Below are 24767 nucleotides of genomic sequence, written 5' to 3'. Positions count from 1 at the left end.
GGTGCTCAATTTGATGTCTCTCTCAACTGAAGTTCTCCAACCATGAAACAGTTGTAGAATGAATAGTGTGCTTGTGACTCACAATACTCATCATTTATTGATTCATCAAATACTTACCAAATGCCAAGTATGTGCTGCTGAGACAATGCTGAGCCAGTAATAGACAGCATACCTGCCTCACGGATCTTAGAGCCCAGTGGTGGGAGATGGTCGGTGGGCAAACACCACACAAGTAAATGTGAACTTACAACTGTGATGAGTGTTTTCAAGAAGAGGAGCATGTTGCTGCATGAATAAACAATGGAGAAACATATAGTTTCCCCTAATTTGGGAGAGCCAAAGAGACTTTCCCAAGGAAGAAATGAGTGAGCACTGACCCGAGGGAAGGTTGGAAGCTAGTTAGATGAAGGTAAAACCAAGTAAGAGTTTTGAGGATATAGATTTGTAAATGCAAAGACTCTGGGCAAGAAAGAGCAAATATGTTTGCAATTTGTACTTTCATTCCCCTTCCCCCTTTTTTTTGCTGGCCAGTGCAGACATCGAACCCCAGACCTTGGTGTTCTCAGCACCGCACTCTAGCCAAGTGAGTAATCAGCCACTGTGTACTTTAATATCTTAAATTAATTTTATTTTGGTAAAAATTGTGCAAATATATGTGTATAAACTATATACATGTATAAAACTATATACATAGTTTTAAAAGTCAATCACATTGAGAAAAAATTGAAATAATATTAATATTATTGAAAAATAATGGTTCATGCCTCACTCCTTCTCATTTTCTGGTCTCCTTAGAGGCAATCCTTTTTCATTTGAGCATTCTTTTAAAAATTCTGGTATTTGGGGCCAGCCCCGTGGCTCACTCGGGAGAGTGAGGTGCTGGTAGCACCGAGGCCATGGGTTCGGATCCCATAAAGGGATGGCTGGTGTGCTCACTGGCTGAGCGTGGTGCAGACTACACCATGCCGAGGGTTGTGATCCCCTTACCGGTCCAAAAAAAAAAAAAAATTCTGGTATTTACTTACGTATTTCTAAACATTATGCTGGTTGGCAAGCATAGAACACATTTCCAACTTCTCCTTTCTTGTCTGCCTCCACCTCAGGAAGTAGAAAAGCTAGACAGACACTCTTCCAGCCACCTTTGCAGAGAGGGCTGACAGTGTGAACCAGTTCTGGCCAGGGAGACATTAGGTGAGGGCATACTGGAGACTTCGAAGGTCAACACTGGCGTTGCTTTTCTGGAGAATGGCGTAGCTGAGGCTAGCACCAGCCCTCTCTCCTTCTTAACTTCCTTAAACACAGATGTAATGGCTAGAACTGAAGGGATCATCTTGGGCCCACAGGGAAAGGCCAAGAGAATCTCAGAGATGCCAGAACTGACATCTCCAAACATCAGGACCAAAGCCAGCGCAGTTAACTTTCAGACCATTATTTTTTTTAGGTGAGAAAAACAAAATCTTGTTTTTCTAAGCTATTAGTCAGGCTTGATGTTACTAGTAGCCCAAACAGGTAGGATTCCTACCTGATGTTTATGTTGCTAGTTCTTGATTAATGAGTTTTAGGCAACGAGTATTGACTTTTGTTATGGTAGGTGATGATTTAACTCTCCTCCACAACACTTCACTTCCTGCTCACTCACACAATACCTGTATCTTCCTCCTTTCACCTTCTCAACTGCGTTTTATCGCCAGTTTTAGTAAATTAGCATTCAGTAATCTTATTATGATCATATGAACATTATTCACTGTTGAGCCAAATATGTACTAAGATTAGTATGACTGCATTTCCATTCTTGTACATTTTTATTCCTCTGGAGCTACTAAATGCTAAACATTTGCTTAGTTTTCTCTGTACTTATTGCTAATACTCTCCACATCCACAAATTATGTCTCGATATAATTTTCCACACAATGTTAAATTTAAAAATTGGATTCTTCTCTCACCCCTAGCCGGAGACCTCTGTTGAAAGAAAAATTTAGCTATTCTCTAACCCTGCTACAAGGCCGTTATCTCTGACTTTTCTCTAACTTTTAGTCCTCTTGGTTCCCCTGTTTTCTGAGACTTTTGGCATTCTCACACATTTTAATGGAGCATATCATCCAATATCTTTCTAGGAAAGGGTGTACAAGAGGCAATTTTTGATACCTTGCATTTCTGAAGTTAAACTTTATTCTACTTTTATACTTCATTGATAACTTGTCTAGGCATAGAATCCAGTATTTAAAACCACGGGTTCGGATCCCTATATAGGGATGGCCGGTTAGCTCACCTGGGAGAGTGTGGTGCTGACAACACCAAGTCAAGGGTTAAGATCCCCTTATCGGTCATCTTTAAAAAAAAAAAAAGTCATTTTTCTAATATTTTCAAGCTGGCAGTGTGTTGGAAAGTCCAATATATTCTGATTCTTGATCCTTCCTGTGTAAACAGTTTTTCTTTGCTTGTTTTATTTTATTTTTACTCTCTGGGAAGATCAGTCCAGAAAATTAATGATAATTGCTTCAATTCACATCTTTTAGAATTCACTATGCTGTGCATTAAGTGGGTCCTATCAATCAGAAGAGTTGTAATCATTTAGTTCTTAAAAATCCCATTTATCTTTTTGCTAATAATTTTCTCCCCACCATTTTTTCCACTCTGTCTGAAACACCTGTTAGACATCTATCATACCTTCTTTTTTTTTTTTTTTTGTCTTTTGTCTTTTTCCGTGTCCGGCAACGGATCGCAACCCTCTGTGTTGCCCCCGCACCGGACCGGGGACCGGCAATGGGACCGCAACCCTTGGAGTTGCTCCCGCGCCTCGCTCAGCCAGTGAGCGGGAACCGGTCTGTATGTGGGATCCGAACCCTCGGGCGGGAGCGCCGCCGCGCTTCCCAAGCGGCGCACTTATCCAGTGCACCACCAGGCCGGCCCTATCATACCTTCTTGATTGGTCCTTGTATTAGTCCGTTTTTGTGTTGCTTATAACAGAATACCGGAAACTGGATAATTTATTAAGGACAGAGGTTTATTTGGCTCATGCTTCTGGGACAGCTGCATCTGGTGTGGGCCTCAGGCTGCTTCTACTCATGGCAGAAAGCGGCAGGCAGCCGGCAGGTACAAGCAGATCGTGGTGAGAGGAAGCAAGAGAGAGAGAGAGTGGAGGTGCCAGGGTCTTTTAAACAACCAGCTCTTACAGGAACCCAGAGTGAGAACTCTCTTACCACCCCCATCCCCCAAGGAAAGCATTAATCCTTTCACGAGGGATCCTCCCCCATGGCCCAAACTGCTCCAATATTGTCAAGTTGGGGATCAGATTTTGATATGAGCTTTGGGGGAACAACACATCCAAACTCTATCGGTCCCACAATTCTTTTATCTTTTTTATTGTACCTTTTGTTCTACTTTCTGGGACATTTCCTAGATTCTCTCTTTAAATATTCCATTAAAGATTCTATTTTAGCTTTTATGTTTTTAATGTCCACTTTTTTTTTTTTTTCAAAATCAGGAAATGGTGTTGGATTTTTAAAAAAATTCTTCATTGGATATTGACAAGTTATAATTGTATCTATTTATGGGATACAAAGTAATGTTATAATATATGTACATAATATGAAATGATTGAATCAAGCTAATTCACATATCCATCACCTCAAATAGTTATCATGTATTCCTACTGTCTGACTAAAACATTGTACCCTTGGACTAACATCTCTCCATTCCTCCCTTTCCCCAGTCTTTGGTAACCAGCTCTTTCATCAGCTCTTTTTTGATTCTTGGATAATTTTTTATTGCTTTTACTTATTTATTTATTTATTTTTGGCAGCTGGGTGGCATGGGGATCTGAACCTACGACCTTGGTGTTAAGAGACTGTGCTCTAACCAATGGCACTAACCTGCCAGCACCTTTTATTGCTTTTAAATAGTATGTTGTTCTTGTTTCGTGGATGCAATATCTTCTTATGCTAATTATACAATCTTTAGCTCATCCTTGCACTGTTTTTTTTCCGAAGTCCCCCTTTTAGTTAGACTTTTGTTCTAATCTTTGCACTTCATTTTGGAGGCTTTTCTCAAATATTGGTAGTTCCTGACCTCATATTTATATTTAAGAGTGTGACATAAAAGCTTAGTAGAGGTTCTTTGTGAGGGTGGAATTGATAGGCTTTGTTAAAAGATCTAGCAGAGAACAAGCTTTTTCCCTCTCTCCCTCTCTTCTTCCTTCCCTCCTTCCTCCTCTCTTTCCTTCCTTCTTTCTTTCTCTTTCTGATTCAGGAACACACACATTGATATCTGTAGATCTTTTATCTAGGACCTTATAATTTATTCAAAGAAAGGTTCTCTGTTCTCCTGCCTTGGGGGAGAGGCCTGAGTGTGGTGGTATAAACTTGGCTCCTGGCTCACTAGCCTGGGTGGAGGAAGCTAGGAGATGGTATCTCACTAATTAACATATGACCTTTCACTCTCCTTGTCCAGTGCCTCACTCCTGGTGGTTCCCCTGATGTACCTAAGCCAGAAGTCTTCCTGGTTCAATTAGACTAGAATACACTTCTGTCTTCTGCCAGCACGGAGGAGGGATGGTGTTTGGTGCTGAATTTTATCCCCCTAAATTCATATGATGAAGTCCTAACCCCCTAGTACTTCAGAATGTGGCTGTATTTGGAGAGAGAACCTTTAAAGAGGTAATTAAGGTACAGTGAGGTCATATGGGTGGTCCCTATTCCAATCTGACTGGTGTCTTTATGAGAAATTAAACTCACAATGAAAAGACCATGCGAGGATACAGAAGGATGATCATCTGCAAGCCAAGGAGAGAGGCCTCAGCCTTCTATCCTCCAGAACTGTGAGAAAATAAATTTCTGTTGTTTAAACCACATAGTCTATGGTACTTTGTTGTAGCAGCCCTAGCGAACTAATGTAGATGGGAGCCTGACTGAGCTGGGTGGAGGCAGGAACCTAGAGGTCTAACAGCTTTGCATCAAGTTTTTGAATCAATCCCTCGGTATCAGCCCTACCATTCACTCCCACCTTCAACGATAATTGCAAACTTGATTTTTTAAGCCTTTCTGAGGTTCTACAGGCTAAACAGGCTTGATCATCAGTGCCTACAGATGTTCAGGTTCATCTTCCTCAACTCTGCCAAATCAAGTCCTACTCCTTTAGTCATTTTCCAATTTGCGAATTTTGTTGTCATTTTTAACACTCTCTTCTCTTACCTTTCTATCAGTGGGGATTCAGGAAGGAGTAGAAATAAAGACTTGTATTCAATGGTGCTTTAACAGGACCATGCTTTTCTGTTGGAGGGTTACCAATGGCCAACTCCAGCAACAGACACATCCGCTATCCTGAAGGAAATAAGCAAACCTCAGCAGGCTGCTGGCTGAATAAGTAAGTAGCCTGAAACTGCAAGGAAACTGCCATTTAATGCTCAGTTGGTTAAGTTATAAATCTCTATGTTGATTTCAAATTTGGGCATCCAGATATGTTTTATTATTCCCAAGGTTTCTTCTTGGGGATAATAGTCAATCCTACAAATTAGTGTTTTCATGGTGCAAAACAGCTTAGGAGATACCACCTGTTACTGGCTCCACAATGACAGACCTGCTGTAGTGGCCCTGTAAATAATAACATTTAGCAGGAGAACAAACAGCAGGCAGACTTGTTTAACTAGATCTGCAGCCCTTTAAAACTGGATTCCTCTGCCCAGATGCACCAGAATAGCATCTCTTTCCCCAAGTCTCACTATAAAAGATTCACCATAATAAAATGACAATTTAGCATCAAATACTAAACTTTTTACTTTAGGAAAATAAGATTAGGCATCTTAGTAGATACTAATGACCATTACTTAAATGATAGTAGAAATAATACTGTTTTTTCTTCTGAGAATTTAAAACTTTAATCTCATAAATAAAATAATTTAGTCCCCAAACAGTAATATTTTGTCATTAGCTTTTACATGAATATTTGTTTTGTTGCTGTCTCAGAAAATGACCACTCTTTTTTCCTTTTTTGGCGGCTGGCAGGTGTGGAGATCTGTTCCTGAGATCTTGGTGTTACAAGGCTATGCTCTAACCAACTGAGCTAATCAGCCAGCCCGACCATCAAACTCTAAACTGTGCTGAAACTCTATTTCAGTGTATTAACTGCTCCAATTAAGGATTGTGGTCAACCATTAAATAAACAATCACTGGGTTATAAATAGAATAATCCACACAGGTAAAACCCATTTTGTACCCATGGTTGTTTGTTGGAAAACTCCATGCCCATAATTCAGAATAATGACCTTCAATGGCTAAGGATGTGCTATTTTGTCCTGCCGGAATACTATTCTACTGTGTTTCTCAAACTCTAATATGCAACAGAACCACGTTGGTGGTTGGAGGGCTTGTTAGAAACACGTGTTGCTGCCCACCTCCTTGAGTTTCTGATTCAGTAGGTCTGGGGTGGATTGTGAATATGCATTCCTAACCAGTTCCCAGGTGATCTGATGCTGATGATGGTCCATCCAGGGACCACATATTGGGAACCACTGTCGTACTTAAGTGTTATGGATAAAGATTTTGGAGAAAGAATAGTATAGTCTCATGATCAGTGTGGCAGAAACTTTCATATTGATTTACAAGTCTTCTGCCAAAGAAATCAAAACAATTAGGTAATGAAGGTAATTTCATGGTTGACAATTTAAAATGTTCCAATCAACTTCCCTTTACTAATCTAACCAATTAATACAGCAGTAGTTAGCTAATCAAAATTCCAGTTGTTGGGAAGCACCAAGTTATCTAATCAAATTTGTTTTGTTTTTGTTGGCTGTCCAGTACAGGGATCCAAACCCTTGACCTTGGTGTTATAACACCACACTCTAACCAACTGAGCTAAGCAGCCAGCCTTCACAGCTGAGTTATTCGATTTTAGAGACGAACAAAGGAATCTTGACCACCATAAACCAACAAAAGGAATGGTTTAGCCATACACATTAGTTTATTAGTTTACATTAAAACTAATGTGTATAGCTAAACCATTCCTTTTGTTTGCACAAATTTGTGACAGTATGGTAAAAGCTTTTGGATAATTTTGGAAATGGAGTTCAGATTACAGATGGCAGATTGACCCACATTTGTCTACCTTCACTCTCCATAAAAAGGACAGTAAAGGAATATAAAAGGATAAATCCATGGGGTCAGGGAGGATGGAGGTGGAGTTATCAGCAAAAGAGATATTTCAATATAACTCTGGAAGATGAGATGGATGGAGGAGTGGAAACTGGTTTAACAGAGCAGCGGAAGCTACAGTCAATTGTGGTGGTAAAGGTTGGTAAAAGAATAGCCCAGTTCCGGGCCGGCCCGGTGGCGCACTGGAGAGTGCGTCGCCTGGGAGTGCGGTGGTGCTCCCACCGAGGGTTAGGATCCCATGTGGAGACCGGTTCCCGCTCACTGGCTGAGCGCGGGGCGAGCGCAACACCGAGGGTTGCGATCCCATTACCAGTCAGTAAAAAAGACAAAAAGGAAAAAAAAAAAAAAAGAATAGCCCAGTTCCGGGCCGGCCCGGTGGCGCACTGGAGAGTGCGTCGCCTGGGAGTGCGGCCATGCTCCCACCGAGGGTTAGGATCCCATGTGGAGACCGGTTCCCGCTCACTGGCTGAGCGCGGGGCGAGCGCAACACCGAGGGTTGCGATCCCATTACCAGTCAGTAAAAAAGACAAAAAGGAAAAAAAAAAAAAAAAAAAAAAAGAATAGCCCAGTTCCTGTACAGAGTGGGCTGGGCCTTGGAGACTCCAGAGATCACCACGGGGAAATGCTGACGAGCAGCCCAGGATCCCAGAAGGGAAAGGAAGAGGTGAGCAGCTAAAAGCAGGGGACCAGGTCAACGCTGGCATTTGGAGTTGTTGGATCCTTGGGTCCCCTGTCCCACTCCTTGCAGCCCACAGAATAAACAGGAGAGAGGCTTGTAAACCAGGCACAAAGAAGGACAGGAATAAGGCACCTGCAGGAAAGAAAATAGTGTGAAAGGCTGCATATTAAGTGGTGACTCGTGCATACCCCTACCCCTGAACTGGTTCCATAACATTGGCAGCCAAGTGAACGCCCCCTCAGGCAAGAGATCGTAGGATATTTTTCCAGAGAAACTGAAGAGCCCCAAAGAAAAGACATCCAGTTTCTGACATTTGGGGCATTTTCCCATGAAAAGATAAGCTTTTGCCTGATCACCATACAGCCAGCCCACCAGCAAGCAAGCACATCTCCCCCACCCCCACACAGAGTTTCCGGTGAGGTTTTTATTACCTCATTCTTATGTATAAATGGAGAGTAAAAGGTTTGCAGACAGTTGATGAAAGCCTCTAACATGACAGAACTAAAACAAATATATGGGAAAAAGGAAACCAGAGGAAGCCAAGAAAAGGCAGGAAGCAAAGAAAATCCTATAATCAGTAAATATTCTCAAAAGATAGAAAAAATTATTGCAACTATGACATAATCACAGAATTCCACTTAAAAGATAGCAGAAAACACAAAAACAACTTCTAGAAAGTAAAGTAAGGAAATATCCTCCAGAATAGAACAAAAGAGGAAGAGACGTCTAACAGGAAAGAAAAGAAGAACATTCTAAGATCAATCCAGGAGATCTAATATCTAACTAAGAGGAGTTTCAAAAAGAAATAATGAGTAGACAATAATTGAGGACTTACTATGTGTCTGGCACTGTTCTAAGTGGCTCAGATGTACTAGTGAGGCCATTACTATTATTATCACTATTTTACAGATGAGAGAACTGAAGCACAGCAAGATTAAGTGACTTGCCCAAGGTCATATAGCAGAGTTAGAATCTGAACTCAGACAATTTAGTTCCAGAGCTTTTACGTTCTTAACTACTCTGCTAGGATAGTCCGCCCCCAAAGGTGAGGAAATTATTAAAGAAATATTACAAGAAAATTTTCTGAACTGGACATAAGTCCCCAGACTGAAAGTATCCATTGTGTGCCCAGCATGATGAATAAAATAACACCTGAATGAACAGCATATAATTATGACACTTCAGAATACTAGATATAAAGAGATCATTCTACAGGGTTCTAGAAGGAAAAATTCCAGGTCACAAAGGAATAGGAATCAGGATGGCATTGGAATTCTCAGTAGTAACATCAGAAGCTAGAAGATAAAAGTGCAATTTCTATGAAATTATGAATGAAAAATTCCAATTTAGAATTTTACATTTGGCCAAATTTTCCATCAAAAGTAAAAGTTGAATAAAGACATTTCGAGTATGTAAAGCCTCAAAATTTTATCTTCTGTACCCTTTCTTAAGTTGTTACTGGAAAATTGCTGTGGAAAAAGAAGCAGTAAACCAGGCAAGACGGCACAAGACACAGACATGGGGTTTTCACTCTACAAACTGAGTGTCCCAGGTTGAGCAGCAGGTCCACAGAGCAACTCATCTCCACTGGAACAGGAAGACAGCAGAATTTTGGAGGAATGTTTGCAGGGGTAAGAAGTGGAATTGATTGATCATTTGGAAAATAAATTTGATAGTCATTTGATAGACCAGATATAGAAAAATATCAGGATAGGTGCATAATAACTAGGTAGATTAAAAGTTTTACAAGAAAACCACCGTAGTATACTAGATGGCTCCGTTGTCACTGATATTTATGCAGTCACTTACTATTTAGCCCCTAAACTGTGGAAGAGCTGTGTTGGAAGAAAGGCTGAAGCTGGGTGTAGTGAAAGGGCTCAGTCCTTACCTGAGGCAGCAGGTGGTCAAAGCACAACATCTATGTGGATAAATCAAGATAGCAGTATAAATTATTTAGAAATAGGGATGCAAAAGACAGAAGAGAGAGCTAAAAGTAGAATGTGGTTGCCTCTAGAAAGGAGATGGAGAAGGTAGAGGAGAGAATAATGAATTACCTTAAAATATTATTTTTAAACACCAAATGTGTGTGCTTATATTGTCTTTAAAAAGTAAGAACAAAACTTTGAAATGCATTTGCTATAGTGATAACATGGAACAACCAGACCTTGTCTCATAATGTAAGTTTCAGGAAATAAAGTGATCCATAAAGATTAAAATAGAAGCTTATCAATTCTGGCAGTTTTAGTATTATCTTGAAATAAAATATGATAAGCTTTCCATGCTCTTCTTTACTTCTACAATTCATATGTATAGGCCAGATTCCTTTTAGAACTTCCACCAGTACTTCACTCCTTGGTAGCAGCGATTATAAATTGCACCTTTGATCACTTGCCTTGTTCCCAACCAGGAGAAACTGAATCCTCAAAAAAGTCAGTTTCATCCTGTATTGTTTCCGTAGCAACCATATTAAGCTGGAAGGATAAAGCACCTTTGTAGTAGCTGCTTCTATTGAGTTACAAGGTAAATGTTGATGCCTGCCTGGAAACGTCAGATGACAACAAGTTTATGGAACGGATTCAGGTGTTGTTTGCCGCTCTGGAATCCCAGGCCGCAGAATTGCCATCGAAGAGGCGCTCCTGGGCCATCTTAGTGTCTATTCAACCAAATCTCCTCACTTCATCAAAACCACGCCACTCCCCACTGCGCAGCTCATGAGAGGATGCTTACCTATCTGAAAATCTGCAATCTACCTGGTATCTTTTACACATCAGGACGCGAAAAGTGTTTGTTGTGGATAAGAATGCTAAAAATGCGATTACGCAACAGACCCGGCAATCTCTTGTGTTTCTTTTCCCCTCTGAGCACAGAGTGACTTTGGTCCGTGCTCTTCCTCAACCTTCCAGCGGTCCTCTCAATGTGGGTGTTAAGCGCCTTGTGGGGTGCTGCGCATTTGATTCCGGTTAGCGCGGGACACTTGAGTTCAGCTCTCGTTCGTCCTTCCGTTCGACCCACAATCCCTAGTGTTTACAGGTGTTGCTTTGTCCCCGGTTCCTTGTCTCCCTCCGGTCCCCCCCACCCCCGGCCTCGGGGAAGAAGGAAAACGTAGCTTGAAGTCTGCTCGAAGCACGGACCCTCAGCTCCCACAGGTCGCCGCAGAGCTGCAAACGTGCCGCCGCTCCGCTCAGGTAAACTTCGGAGTGAGTTACCTGCACTTGGAGAAGGGCCTTACCTGAGCGCGCCTCTGCCAATGGCAGCTCACCTGAGGGCTCTCCGCAGCCAATCACGGCGCAGCTCGTCCCTCGGGCTTGTACCCTTTAGTGAAAGAATTCAGCTCCTTGCGAGAAAGTTACCTGTGGCCGCCCAAGTCCGCCACTTTCTGCTCTGTTTCTGCCCATTGCCACGATCCAGGAGGACTCCGCGCCGCCCGGCCGCCTCCGAGCTCGGGCCCCATGTGAGGGGCCCCCCCTTATCCCACCTTTCCGGCTAGGTGAGGGCGCGAGCGGGCGAGCGAGCGACAGTGGTGAGGGGGGACGGAAAAGCAGAATTACCTGTAGCTCTTGTTCTGCCATCTCGGGCGCTCTCACACACCTTCACCTGCACAGACTTGAAAGTCCAGTTTCACCAGAGGCTGAGGCTCCAGGAAAAGGGGAGCGAGTTCATTGGATCAAACATGTCACAAGAGTCGGACAAGTAAGTGGATCACACGCGCCGGCTGCTGCTACTACCACTTTGGGCTGATGGCAACTGGTTTGTTATGGTTTTTTTTTTTTGTTTTTTTTTTTTTTTTTTTTTTGTTTTGTTTTGTTTTTTTAAGTTGCTGTTGTTGGTATTTTTTCTTTCTTTTTTCTTTTTCTTTTTGGTGGATCCAGACTTTTCCGGATTATGTGTCTACCCAGATTAAGGGAAGAAACCCTACAAGAATGTGAATGTTTAATACCCCCTGTGGGCCTTGATAGTAAAAGTAGGTTTTCCTCTTTCCTTCCTCCCGTACGAATGGTCTCGGCTCCCGCCCCCCGGACGGATCCTTGGACACTGACGGAGGTTTTGGTGGATGGGGGCGGCAGGCCTGTAATTCCCCCTCTCCTTAGTTGCTCCCCCCGCTTCAGGCTTCCAGGGCCATTTGGAAGTGCACTGAGTTCCTTCGATTTGTTCAAAGGGCCTGCTGGAAAAGCGGGTCCTGGACGCTTTTGTGCGAGCTCAACAAAGAGCTTTTATACTGGAGCAGAAACGGCCATGTTCCGCCGGGGCAGGACGGAGTGCGTGTGTGCGCGCCCGAGCGTGCGCCCCCGACGGAGGCGAGGCGGGGAGGCCGGGGGCGCAGTCTCTGCGCTCCCCTCGCCCGCCTGCCCCCGTGCAACCTGCCTTGGTCCCCGCATTGTTAGGTAATAACTTCGTATAGCATACATCATACGGAGTTATACGAATGGTGCTTTAACAGGACCATGCTTTTCTGTTGGAGGGTTACCAATGGCCAACTCCAGCAACAGACACATCCGCTATCCTGAAGGAAATAAGCAAACCTCAGCAGGCTGCTGGCTGAATAAGTAAGTAGCCTGAAACTGCAAGGAAACTGCCATTTAATGCTCAGTTGGTTAAGTTATAAATCTCTATGTTGATTTCAAATTTGGGCATCCAGATATGTTTTATTATTCCCAAGGTTTCTTCTTGGGGATAATAGTCAATCCTACAAATTAGTGTTTTCATGGTGCAAAACAGCTTAGGAGATACCACCTGTTACTGGCTCCACAATGACAGACCTGCTGTAGTGGCCCTGTAAATAATAACATTTAGCAGGAGAACAAACAGCAGGCAGACTTGTTTAACTAGATCTGCAGCCCTTTAAAACTGGATTCCTCTGCCCAGATGCACCAGAATAGCATCTCTTTCCCCAAGTCTCACTATAAAAGATTCACCATAATAAAATGACAATTTAGCATCAAATACTAAACTTTTTACTTTAGGAAAATAAGATTAGGCATCTTAGTAGATACTAATGACCATTACTTAAATGATAGTAGAAATAATACTGTTTTGGGATTCGGTGGCGACACTCCCTTCCCCCTCCTCTCGGGCGCGGCCCGGGCTGGGAACTGGCTGCGTCCCATTGGAACTGCGCAGGGGCCGCCTTTTTGCTTTCTCTGGTAACTTTACCCTGGTGTGGTGACCACCCCAAGGAGACTTTTTTGAGAGTGTCTCCGCCGGGGCAAGGCCTCGGGCCGCCGCTGCCAATGCTGGAGAAGTGGCTGGGGACAGACAAGTTGTGGGAACGTGAGCGAGCGGCGGGAAGGCCCTGCGGGCCTGTTCAGGGATGTAGGGGAGGACCATCCTCCAAGGAGAGCCGCTGGGAGGGCAGGCGGGTCTAAGAACGCGTGTTGTCGTACTTAAAACAAAACCTCCAAAAACACCAACGAAGGATTAACTGTCCTACTAGTGTTAGAAACACGGGAAGGGGTTAGAGGTAGCAATAGGGATGAGAAAGTAGTATGATTGCACGAGAATACCCCAAATTCTCTGTAGTTTTTGAGGAATCTCTAACCGAGTTTGAAAACTTCAATAGCCAGAAGCTGAGGTGGAGTTTTGGGGGTTGGTTTGTTTTGGGTTTGATCTTCATGTCAAAAATGGTTATAAATCTAGTTTAGTTAATCACACAATTAACATTTAGTTTGATTGCTTAGTCTTGGATACAACGTGACTCAAATTCAATATGAAACGGTTCGGTTTTTATTCCGACCGGTTATACTTGGCACCAATACGAACAACTTATTTACAATTGAAAATAAGTACTGAGCAGTAGCAATCGGGTTTCATTGATGCATTACCTAGTTTTTATGGGTGATAACTACCTGGGATTACGTATACTTACATTTAATGAAGGTAGCTTTTACCTAGTCGTGATTTCCAAGACTTCATTTTATGTCCTGGAAAAGTAATAATGAGGACACTGCAAAAACTGCACGGTTGGACCCTGGCTGCCTCTCTCTTCTTGGATTGTTGAGAAATGCTTCAATTCAATATATGACTTTTGGATCTCTTTTGCAAATTTTAGTCTGGTTTTCTTGATGTTAATATTCTAATGGAGGCCCAGTGGAGTGGGTCCAGGTTTCGTGGGCCTGAAGCTTAGGCAACTGTGTGTGTTGGATGGGCTGGGGACCTTAAGGAAAAGAGCAACTTTTGCAAATTTTAGTCTGGTTTTCTTGATGTTAATTTTCTAATGGAGGCCCAGTGGAGTGGGTCCAGGTTTCATGGGCCTGAAGCTTAGGCAACTGTGTGTGTTGGATGGGCTGGGGACCTTAAGGAAAAGAGCACCTACACATGTTGCTGAGCCTTCCTCACCTGAGCAAGCCAGGGGGCCTGAAGTTTAAGCTCCATCAGCTTCATGGCAAATTCACCCTAGGAGGCCTGCCTATATTTTGTGGAAATAACCTAAAAGAATACACACTGGATGTGTTTCCATAATCTAATTTAGATTTAGGTAATCTTTTGGATAGTGTAGGAAGATATTTCCAGTTAGCAAGTCTGGACTGAAGTAGCATCATCTTTTTTATGGTGTGGACTTTTCAGATTGAAATGTTCTGCTTTTTATGTCCTGCAGTGTAGATGCTATCGCTAATTAAAACAAAGTATTTTAAGGACATTTTGTCTTTGCACATATTTAAAAATTCCCTGCTCTCCCATCTTAAATTTTATGGAGATTGATAATCTTTGTCAACAAGCATGTGTACAAGCAAGGCAAGGATAGACTAAGAAACTTTTACTGCCAAAATGTATAAAATATATTTAGAGAATATACATATATTTGTGTGTATGTGATACTTAACTTGATAAAGGTATTTTTCATTAGGTAAATATATTTTCTGATTACTTACTCTGCAACACATTCAGATAGGCATTATAGGAGAATACAAAGCCATGTAAGACAGGCATATTCTCAAGTGGCTTACGTTGTAGTGGAAGGTAATACATGAATAGACATAATGTTAATTAAGACAATACCTGGTAAGTGTCTAAAAGTTACACACACACACAAAACAGTAGTTATAGAAAAGTTTAAAAAGATATAATATAGGTCATGATAACTGCCCACTTTTTTCATTTTTGCCTATGACAATCACTTTTAGTGATTTTGTGTGGTTTATCTTGAGTTCTGCCATTGTTTGGAAAATGCCCCAAATTATAGATATCTCATGTGGATAACCTTTCAAGCAATGCGATGACTATACATTTTAATTAAACCTTCTGCTCTTTAGTTTTGTAACTGCATATGTTTGTTTTCATTTGGCTGTATAAAATATCTTTTAAGATCACAAATATCAAGAATTCGTCATATCTTCCTTAAACCAATATAAATATCCATTCATTTTTTCAACTAATATGTCTTGAATGCCACTATGAGGGTACTTCAGAAAGGTCATGGAAAGATTTGTATCATCTTTTAATTCTATTTTTCCACGAACTTTTTGAAGTGTCCTTGTATACACCGGGCTTTGATCCCAGCATTGATATTCACTAGTGAATAGAACATAGTCCCTGCCCTCATGGTGCTTACACGCTGCGTATGTGTGTCTGTGTAAGTAACAGACAGTAAATCCACCAAGATATAAATACATAATAAATGAGGTGATAAGTGCTGTGAAGGAAGGCAAAGCAGGCTAAAGGGATGCAGAGTAATGGGAAGCTATTTTATACATGGTGGCCAGGGACAGCCTCTATGATGAGATGACTTTTGAGCAAAAACCTGAAGGAAGTGAGGAATTGAGCACTGAAGATACTTGGGTTAAAAGTGTTACAGGCTGATGGAAGAGCAAGTGCAAAGGCCCTGAAGTGAGTGTGCTTAGCATGTCCTAGGGCCAGAAAGGAGCCCAGGGTGAGGGAATCAGAGGAAAGAGATAATGGCACCATTAAGTCAATTAACATAATCAGTTCTCTACTTATTAACCCAGACACTTGCATACTTGAAAACAGACAAAATTAAACTTGCAAATGGTCCTGGTAGTCAAGAGATAGTAATATCCAGTGAATAAATTAAGAACCAACTAATACCATCAGTCCAATCTCCTTCACAGAGTATCACCAGTTTAATGCTTATTGTTCAGTGTTCTGTTCCCTCCAGTGGATTAAATCCTGCCTGCTCCTTAATTCAGAGATGAATAAATGCACACATACTGGAATACCCCTGGGAATTAGAGAGACAAAATACAGATGGTGTTTGCTCTGACACTCCCACCTCCCTAAAACTTTTAGTTTCACCTACCTCCCTTCAGTAACTGTCAACTCCTTAACATTAACTTCCAGCAAAATAAAGCTTGCCTTTCCTCTCTTTTCTTGCTTTCATTCAATTTCTGCAAACTGTATCCATCAGAAAACCTGAACTTGTCAACTGTGTCTGGAAGAGAAACACTGCAAAGAGTGTGCTTTGGTTAGTTTCCCATCTTCAGTGCAATAAACTGGCATATAGGCAAAGTTACCCACCTGAAAAAAAAAAAAAAAAGCTAGCCAACAACATAAAAATCTGCATTAATAATAAAAAGTTGAAGGTAATTACATAGGTGCTTATAATAGGAATCTCCATGGGAATCCTTTAAATCATTGCTTCCCAAACTCATCAGAATATAAAAATATCACCTAAGGCGCTTTGTAAGACTACAGATCCCCGAGCCCCAACCCAGAGGTGTCAGATCATATTCTCCCAGAGAGGGCCCAGAAAATCTGTGTTTAAACAGTGTCCCATATATGCTTTATAGTTGGGTTAATTACAGAAATATTACGTTAGATGAATACTTAACATATATAAATGCAATTTATATGCTACTTTTCAGGTGCATATGCAGTGTGTAAGTGAAAGGAAATCTGTGGGCTTCTGTCTCAACTTATGCTACCTCTGGATGAGCAGCTTCTGATGGAATATTAACTTGGATGTAAGAATTCTTAGGCCTTCTCTCAGTGTTGCTTGCTTCCATTGTTTTGCTGAACTGCCTCTTCTGGAAGGAAGGGGTCCTTTTGACAGGTCTGTGTTTCCAGAGTTGCTAAAGACCTGATTTGAAGCCACGTCATCTGCTTGTCTTCTACGTGGCCTCTGCCATGCCTGTAGCCAAGGGTTTCTGGCTAGATCCCACTCACCTGAGAGCCGGGTTGGAGTTAGAAGCCAACCTGTCCCTCTCCAGTTTTACATTATAACTTAAGACCTTTTACTTTTCTGGAGACTGTCATTTCATTGAATTTAGATTTTATTTTGTAGCACAAAGTCAAAGATAAAGATCTCCAATCTGACATTGGTCCCTGGTGAAATGATTTTGGGATGGTGGTTGCAGTTTCACTTCTAGGGCTCATGGTAGCATTAAGTATTACCCTGATAAGACGGTACTAGACCTTCTGTTGGCCTGTTATGAGATCCTGTTTGAAACTGACTGCAGAGTCCAGGCCGTCCAGTTGGGCCCAGGGCCACCTGACTTAAGGAGGACTAGAAGTAAGTGCTAGAGCAATCAATGAAGACCTATATCTAGCAACTTCTACTAGACTCTGAAAAGTAAAAATAACTTAGAAAAGTAGTCAGGTAAGTCAAACATACAGAGAGGCATTTAAACAATAACACCTAATGAACCCAAAAGTCTTTGTTTGAAATCTATAGATAATTAAAGTAGATTTATAAAAATCTTAGATTGTTAAATCTACTTTTTAAAGTCTTAGATAATTTAGGCAACGGCCTCAGTTACTCTTTATGATTTTGATATAACTAGGCATACACTTCTGGTTAAAAAATGAACAATTTGGTTAAATCATATTTCTTCCTCTACCTTACTTCCTCCCTAGTCTGAACTAACAATTTTTCCTCCCTCCCTCCCTTTCTTCCTCTCTTCCTTCCTTGCTGTGTCTCCTTGATGTCACACCCTGATTTTTTCCTCTCGTGTTACTTGGTGAGAATTGACACACACACAGCTTCTATGCGTGGAGGTGAATGTGAACCTGATGTTAAGTGTTGCTTTAGTTTGTGAACTTTGCTGTGTTCTTTTACTATTTACAGCATCAGCAGCCCATCCTTGTTACCTGGGCCAAGAGGTAAGATGATGACAGCAGATGATGTCACCCTATCTAATTTAAGCCAACAAAGTTTAACCTTGGGAAATTTTCAAGTCCTTTTTGGTATAAGGAAAGCCGTACCCTAAATTAATTGGAGTCCTCACTCATGATCCCTGGCATTCACATTGCAGTGCTGACTCTCTCTTCCTTTTCAAGAGGTATTCAATGGCTCCTGCTCAATTATAAAAACGAGGCCTAACCTGAAACAGGATAGTGATTGGTTTGGCAAACTTGTCCAGGAAAAATTCCTTAGCGAGTAGCAACAGGCTGAATAGGAATTTTGCTTTGGACTAGTGGGTTGCTTAGTAACAACAACCTGTACCTGGGAGTCCCTCAGACAGCTTCACTGGTCTTCAATTTAGGTCTTCAAAATGCAGATTCACCCTATGGTCCACCTGCCTGCATATTTCCATCCTTTAGATAAGTCCAGCCTCCTTGGATCCTTTTTATTTATTTATTTTTCCATTACCAGGAAATTACATTTTATGCTTTAAGTTTATGAATGGTAAAAAGAACTGGGCTATAATGGGTTAAGTAGGATAGAGGCAAGAAAGCATTTCTTTGGGGATCTCCATGTCCTCTTCCCCACCCCCAATTATATTGGGAAGAGTTAGAAGTGTTTTAGCTTGACGTGTTTTGTTGAGTAGTAGTGATATTGTTCGTAAAAAGTGCACAGTTTGAATTGCCACACGCAATACCAACCAAATACATATCTGAAGAATTCTATGGACAGTACTAGAAAGGCTAATACATTTCAGAGGATTTCAATGTGTATTTTGAAAATAAGTCGGGGTTATGGGGATTGTTCGTGTATTTGAATGGGCAATCAGTGGAAAGCAATCGCTGCCTGTGGTGCATGAAGTGCCTTATTTTACTTTGTAATGAACATGGCAAAGAACTTTGTGGGGAGGACTTTTAAAGTGATCTGACTTCACATTCACTCCCAAGGAAGTGCTTCCTTTACAAGTGTGAATGCAGACATCCTCCGGAGCAGAAAAGGAAGCAAGATTTGCTTGTTGCTTCTCGTTGCTTTGGCACCCGTCTTTCCTCTGAACTCTGACTGTACAAATATAACCAAACCCTGAGGGACCAGAGTCTCTTCTTTAAGGCCCATGAATTTAGGTCAGGGTTTTAGCAAAGGGGAAAGGGTTGAAGTGAAGGAGACAGGAATGGAGAAAGGAAAGGATAAGAGAGAGAGCAGGAAGAAATTGCTTTAGCTGCTGTTGAGTTGCCAGTGTTTTCTCAGTAGAGCATGAGTGGCCTGGCTTGGGCTGCAAACCTGGGGCTTGGGGGGTGGGGATGGCATGGGGCTATTTGGCCTCCTGGAGAATTGGCTTCAACTTTAACTTGAAGCTGGGAATGCTAGAGCTAGGATAAGCCTTAAGGATGATTTAGAACATGTGAGTAACCAAGTTTAGGATTTAGAGCTAAAAGTTTGGTTTGAGGAGAAAAGTATCTTACATTATTTTTTCTGTGTTGCATGTTGAGCTTTTAAGTTGAAAATCTGAAGTTTTGATTGGTTTGGAGAAACATGCTTTCCTTTTTCTGGGGAGATTAGGAGCAGGGAAGGCATGGTATGTTTATTTCTTAAAACATGAGCATGAGTATATGAAATACCTGTTTAAGATTCTGATAGCATTACTGTGAGTTAAAATGGACTTTCCTTTCCACATTCACCCCAGATCATTGATTTTACTTCTCAGTTCGGTGAGCCCCATAAAATAACTGCTTTCTGTACTTCTTGGATTTAACTTTTCAAAGAAGCAAGGGACAAAGGTGGCTTTTGCCTCTTTCCTGTATTGCCAATAAGATAATTAACATAAGATCAGAAGATCCTTCTTTCATTATTTTTCATCTGTAAAATGAAGTTGAACTAAATGATCTGTGAGTCTCATTTTCTCCTTCCAGAGGAGTCTGGGCTACTGGCAGCTCATGTTAGCAAGGCAGGTGAGTACCAGGCACAATGGGATATGCTTCTGCTCCCAAACCCACCACCCCCTTTACCAAAATCAAAGGTGGTCTGACCAAGATGGCAAAGAAACAAGACTTCTGGCAGGCAGGAGAAATTCACAGGGCCACATAGAATTCAGGGCAGCTAGGTGGTGAAATCAAAGGTTTAGTGGAGGACTCCTGCACAGCCTCTCTGGGCTGGTAGATCAATGAAACAAGAAAATCAGATAAAAAGGGCTGCCAGGTACTCTGAGAACTTCTTTCCAGAGAGCGCAGGAAGTGGTTGACTCTAGGCAGGCTCATGGAGTGAGAGTGAGGCAATATCAGAATGAATGGATCGTTGAATACAATTTACTAAGCTGAAAGCCTTGAGTAGGTGAAAGGATGACCTTCTCCTCCTGTTCCTTCTCTTTCCTTCTTTCTTTTTCTTCCTCCCCCTTCTCCCTTTCTCTACTTCTCCTCCTTTTAATACAACATAATTTGGGGATACTCATTGTCAGAAAATATTGCCAAGCCAGTAGTTTAGTAAGTGCTCAGAAAAGGTATTAAATAACGTAAGGATAAGAATAGCAGCTGCAGTTTCTCTTCAATTGTAGGTAATATATTATTTTACTTCAGGACACACAATGATCATTCATTTTGGTCAGAAATAAAATTTCCTTCTCTGGTATCGTATTGTGTTACAGAATTTAAGTCTCTGAAGTCAATTTTCTCTGAAGCCTGTAGCCCCTGGGAGGTTCTTATGTTGGAGGAACTTGATTAAGTCACAAGATGTTTATATTTCCTCTGCAAACCATAATTTTTTAGCTGCTTTGGAGTCTTGGTGCATACTTTAAAAATATGTATATCTTACATATTTTTAAAAAAGAACAAATGCCTCAATAGAAATATGATCAGAGAGCATGAGTAAACAATTTACAAAAACTATACAAGTGGCTAATAAACATATGAAATGATATTTAGCTTTAATAATAACCCAAGAAATGCAGACTATGTAACAGGGATGTAGCACGTTTCACTGTGAAACTGGCCAAGATTAATGAAACTGGGTTTGGGTAAAATACATTTTTAGGGGATTATAAATTGTTACCAACTTTCTGGAAGGCAGTTTGGGAAAACCGATTGACATGAATCCACCCATTGACACCTGAATTACAGTTTTAGGGATTAAACTTAAGGAAATAATTGAGGATATTAAGTGCAGCATTATTTGTGAAAATGAAAAATGAGAAAAATCCTAAATGCCTGGCTATTCAGGGTTGGTTTAATAAATCACAGTTCAGTGAGATGGTGGGATACTATGCAAGCATTAAAAATCACATTATGGAAAAATATTTAATGACGAGAAAATGTTCATGATATGTATTAGAAGGTTTACGAGCATATAACATAAAGAATAAATAATAATAAAATAACACAAAAGTTTAACAGTGGTTTGCTTTTCGCATGGAAAAGATATAGGTACTTCTGTCTCTTTGTGCTTCTCTGTGATTTACTAGTTTGCTAAAGTTAGAGCTTGCACTGCTTTTGTAATTAAGGAGAAATTTTAAAGATTATTTGTAAAAATAGTCTTTCTGCCATGGAGACATTTAAAAATAACACACACATCCCTAAATAACACGGAAAAGCCTACCTGCTTGCCTGTTGCAGGTAGAATTGACCTCATCCCGGCAGTAGTTCCCACCTGTCCCCTTTCTGCCCCCCGCACACCATGGTGCACTTGGCGTTGCTGTTCCTTGTGCGCCTCCTGCACTGTCCTCACTGGCCTGCATGCTGCACTGGGTGGATTCATATCTCAACAACTCTGTGCTTTTGGACTTGCATATGTGTTGAGTCCAATGATTAAATCCAATTTTATTTCAAAATAGCATAAGTAGGTGTAGGAGTTTCCAACATTTGTATAATTTGAAGATGGGGAATGACTAAGAAAGTCAGTTTATTCCACCACGTAGGCTGCATGTGCCTGCGTGGTTTCCCTTGAAGACAACTCTCTGTAGGTGACATTGACTTCCATACCATCTCTGACCCCATCTGCATGTTCTTGGCAGAGACTTGGCATTGGTCCAGTAATATTTAATCTTTTTGAGGGGTAGGGAGAGGCTGGAATATGACTTCCTTTAAAAACAAAATGTAGTTGTAGGCAAGATTGAATTTTTATGATTTTTTTAAAATAACAATTTATTTTTTCCATAACGTAGACGTGCTGCTCCCCGGAGGGATGAGCATGTGACTCATCTAACTACTTCTACAAGCTGGTACACAGATCATGCCAGACGAGCTTAAGTCTGTTAGTTAAGCCCTAGGAGATTGCATCATTAGATTTACTGCAGGCGTCTTTAATGGAAGCTTTGTCACAAACGTGAACTTATTTGCTTATCAACACATCCAAGGAGCATCCACAGCAGGGAACAAAAAGTACAAGCTGTGTACTTGTTAGAGAAACTGGCCTCACAGAATCACAGAAGTTGCCAAGACTATGTCAGGGGAAAAAATGCTTAAAAAAAAAAAAAAAGTGGAAATGAACTTTTGAAAAATGTGAGCAAAACCAAACAATCTTTGGCTGTGGGAATCATCACAGTTTGTGAAACAGGAGCTAGTAGGTATACTTTTTGGTTATGTCTTCCAAAGTGAAATTTGCAATTTTCCCCTTTCTCTCCCCCTCCTTCGTGGTTCTCCCCCCCCCATACTTTTCTTCATATTGTGCAGAAATTCATCAGATTGCAAATACTGTATTTTATATTTGCAAAAAATAGTTATCATTTTCAGCTGTTGAAAGTCTAAATAAAGGCACCCATCCTTACTGGGCTTGTGGGAGGGTTGAAGGAAGGACTACAGTATTTGTCTTTTTATCCTATGTTAATCTTCAATTTTAGTAAATACCCTATAAGATGTGGTTTGTATTATATTCAGCCACACAAAAACACAAATTAACTTTTTGAGTTTGTCTACAAATCTTGGGAAATGATTAGTTTATCACACCTAGTATCCTGAAGTTGAAATAAACTGGGGTAGCGGTTGTATCGTTTTTCTTTCCTTTCCTCATTTAAAAGATCCATGTATTTTTTTTGCCTTCCCTGTCCTTCCTAAACAATGGAATACCTGTGTGGTAGAATCCCAGGACACAATCATTTACTGGTTCCAAGTTTTTCCACTTCAGCATACCCATGCGTGCTTGGCCAGATGAACAAAATTGAACATGTTAGTCAGAGATTCCAGGGCTAACCAGATTTTGTTGTCATTGTTGTACCAAATATTCCTGGAGTATGGAAGAAGTTGAAAATGCTTTTATGATTCTGAAATTTTTATTTTACTGTGCATTTGGTGCATTATTTTATAAATAACTGTTTCAAGGCATTTCTTTCTTTCTTTCTTTTTTTTTTTCCTTTTTGTCTTTTTTCATGTCCGGCAACGGGATCGCAACCCTCGGTGTGATTTTTATTTTACTGTGCATTTGGTGCATTATTTTATAAATAACTGTTTCAAGGCATTTCTTTCTTTTTTTTTTTTTTTTCCTTTTTGTCTTTTTTCATGTCCGGCAACGGGATCGCAACCCTCGGTGTTGCTCCCACACCTCGCTCAGCCAGTGAGCGGGAACCGGTCTGTATGTGGGATCCAAACCCTCGGCGGGAGCGCCACCGCACTCCCAAGTGGCGCACTGTAGCAGTGCGCCACCGGGCCGGCCCCTCAAGGCATTTCTGAATGACCTCCCTCATGTCTTTCAATGCTATCGCCCAGGATGACTTTTATTGCAACTGTTTTATGATACAGTTTTGCATTTGCATGTGTTTCCTCTTTTAAGAAGCATTTCTTGGGGAGCCTTTTTTTTCTCATTACGAAAATAATATATGCTCATGAGGAAAAATTGGGAACTAGGGAAAACTATGTAGAACAAAAATCACTCATAATTCTAACACCGTGTTAACATTTTATGTATTTTATTACAGTTTCTAATATGTACATGCATATGATATTAATGTGGTTATAAAAAGGTATGCAAATTATGATCCCCTCTTTTTTGCATCATTAATGCCATTCTGCATTTTTCACTTACTGCTGTATTATTGGCATTTTACCAGTCCCTTAAGTATTCTTCTACATAGCATTTAAAGGTGAAATCTTCTATCTCCTATTTTTAACGTTTAGGTTGTTTTGTTTTTTCATTACCATAAATCATGTTTATACAAAAGTCTTTGTATCTCAGATTGCGGCAGCTGGGTGGTAAAGGAATGGAACACTGGACCTTGGTGTTATCAGCACCACACTCTAACCTACTGAACTAACTGGTTATTGCTTTAGAATAGGTTTCTGGAAGTATAAGAACAAAATAAATAATTTTAGGTCCTTGATATATAACTTGCAAATGACTTATAGAAAGATTGTAACAGTTTATGTTCTCCCAACAGTATTTAAGGGTATCTTTCTCACATCGTCTTCACCAGTAAATAAGAATTATAATTTTTTTGCCTATTGGGAAGGCAAAAAAAAAAAAAAGGTGCATTTTTGTTTTAGTTTGCAGTTTGATAATTAGTGAGATTAAACATTTTCTCAGATTTTTATTGGAAATTTGTATTTCTTTTTTAGTGATGATCTTGCTCTTACCCTGGCTACTATATATGGTTGTGTTGTTATGTCCAGGAGGAGATCACTTGGCTGAGGGGGACTTTGGGGCTGAGATCCAGCTGTTGTGCTTCCCTCTGGCCTCTGCCAGAGGATGGAGCACCTTCTGGCATCTGTACAGATGTACCGTAAGGGTTAGCAGTGGCCTGTTCTTATTTTTCACTCATTAAAAAAAAAAAATCGAGATGCTGATATTTTTATCATTGACGGTGGGAGCTCTTTACACACCTAAAACTATTAACCTTTTGTTAAAATTCTGGCTATCATCTCTCAACTTGTTATCATTTAGTGCCATGATTTAA

At 40.8% G+C, this 24767-nt stretch overlaps 2 protein-coding genes across 2 annotated transcripts in view; one reads left to right on the top strand and one right to left on the bottom strand.

The window, feature by feature from the left end:
• ZNF706 (zinc finger protein 706) overlaps positions 1-1042 on the bottom strand; it is a 263231-nt gene extending 262189 nt beyond the window's left edge. Inside the window, exon 1 of the mRNA XM_008569181.1 lies at positions 1026-1042. The gene's annotated coding sequence lies outside the window, so the exon portion shown is untranslated. The remainder of the gene's footprint in view (positions 1-1025) is intronic.
• A 10101-nt stretch (positions 1043-11143) lies between these two features.
• Positions 11144-24767, top strand: part of LOC103587661 (grainyhead-like protein 2 homolog) — a 75863-nt gene continuing 62239 nt past the window's right edge. The window contains exon 1 of the mRNA XM_008569176.1: positions 11144-11514. Within this exon, the coding sequence (XP_008567398.1) occupies positions 11495-11514 (20 nt within the window). The 5' untranslated portion in view covers positions 11144-11494. The remainder of the gene's footprint in view (positions 11515-24767) is intronic.

The sequence above is a fragment of the Galeopterus variegatus genome, unplaced genomic scaffold, assembly GCF_000696425.1.
Source record: "Galeopterus variegatus unplaced genomic scaffold, G_variegatus-3.0.2 Scaffold473, whole genome shotgun sequence".
NCBI classification, from domain to species: Eukaryota; Metazoa; Chordata; class Mammalia; order Dermoptera; family Cynocephalidae; genus Galeopterus; species Galeopterus variegatus.
This window is presented reverse-complemented; position numbering and strand designations above follow the sequence as displayed.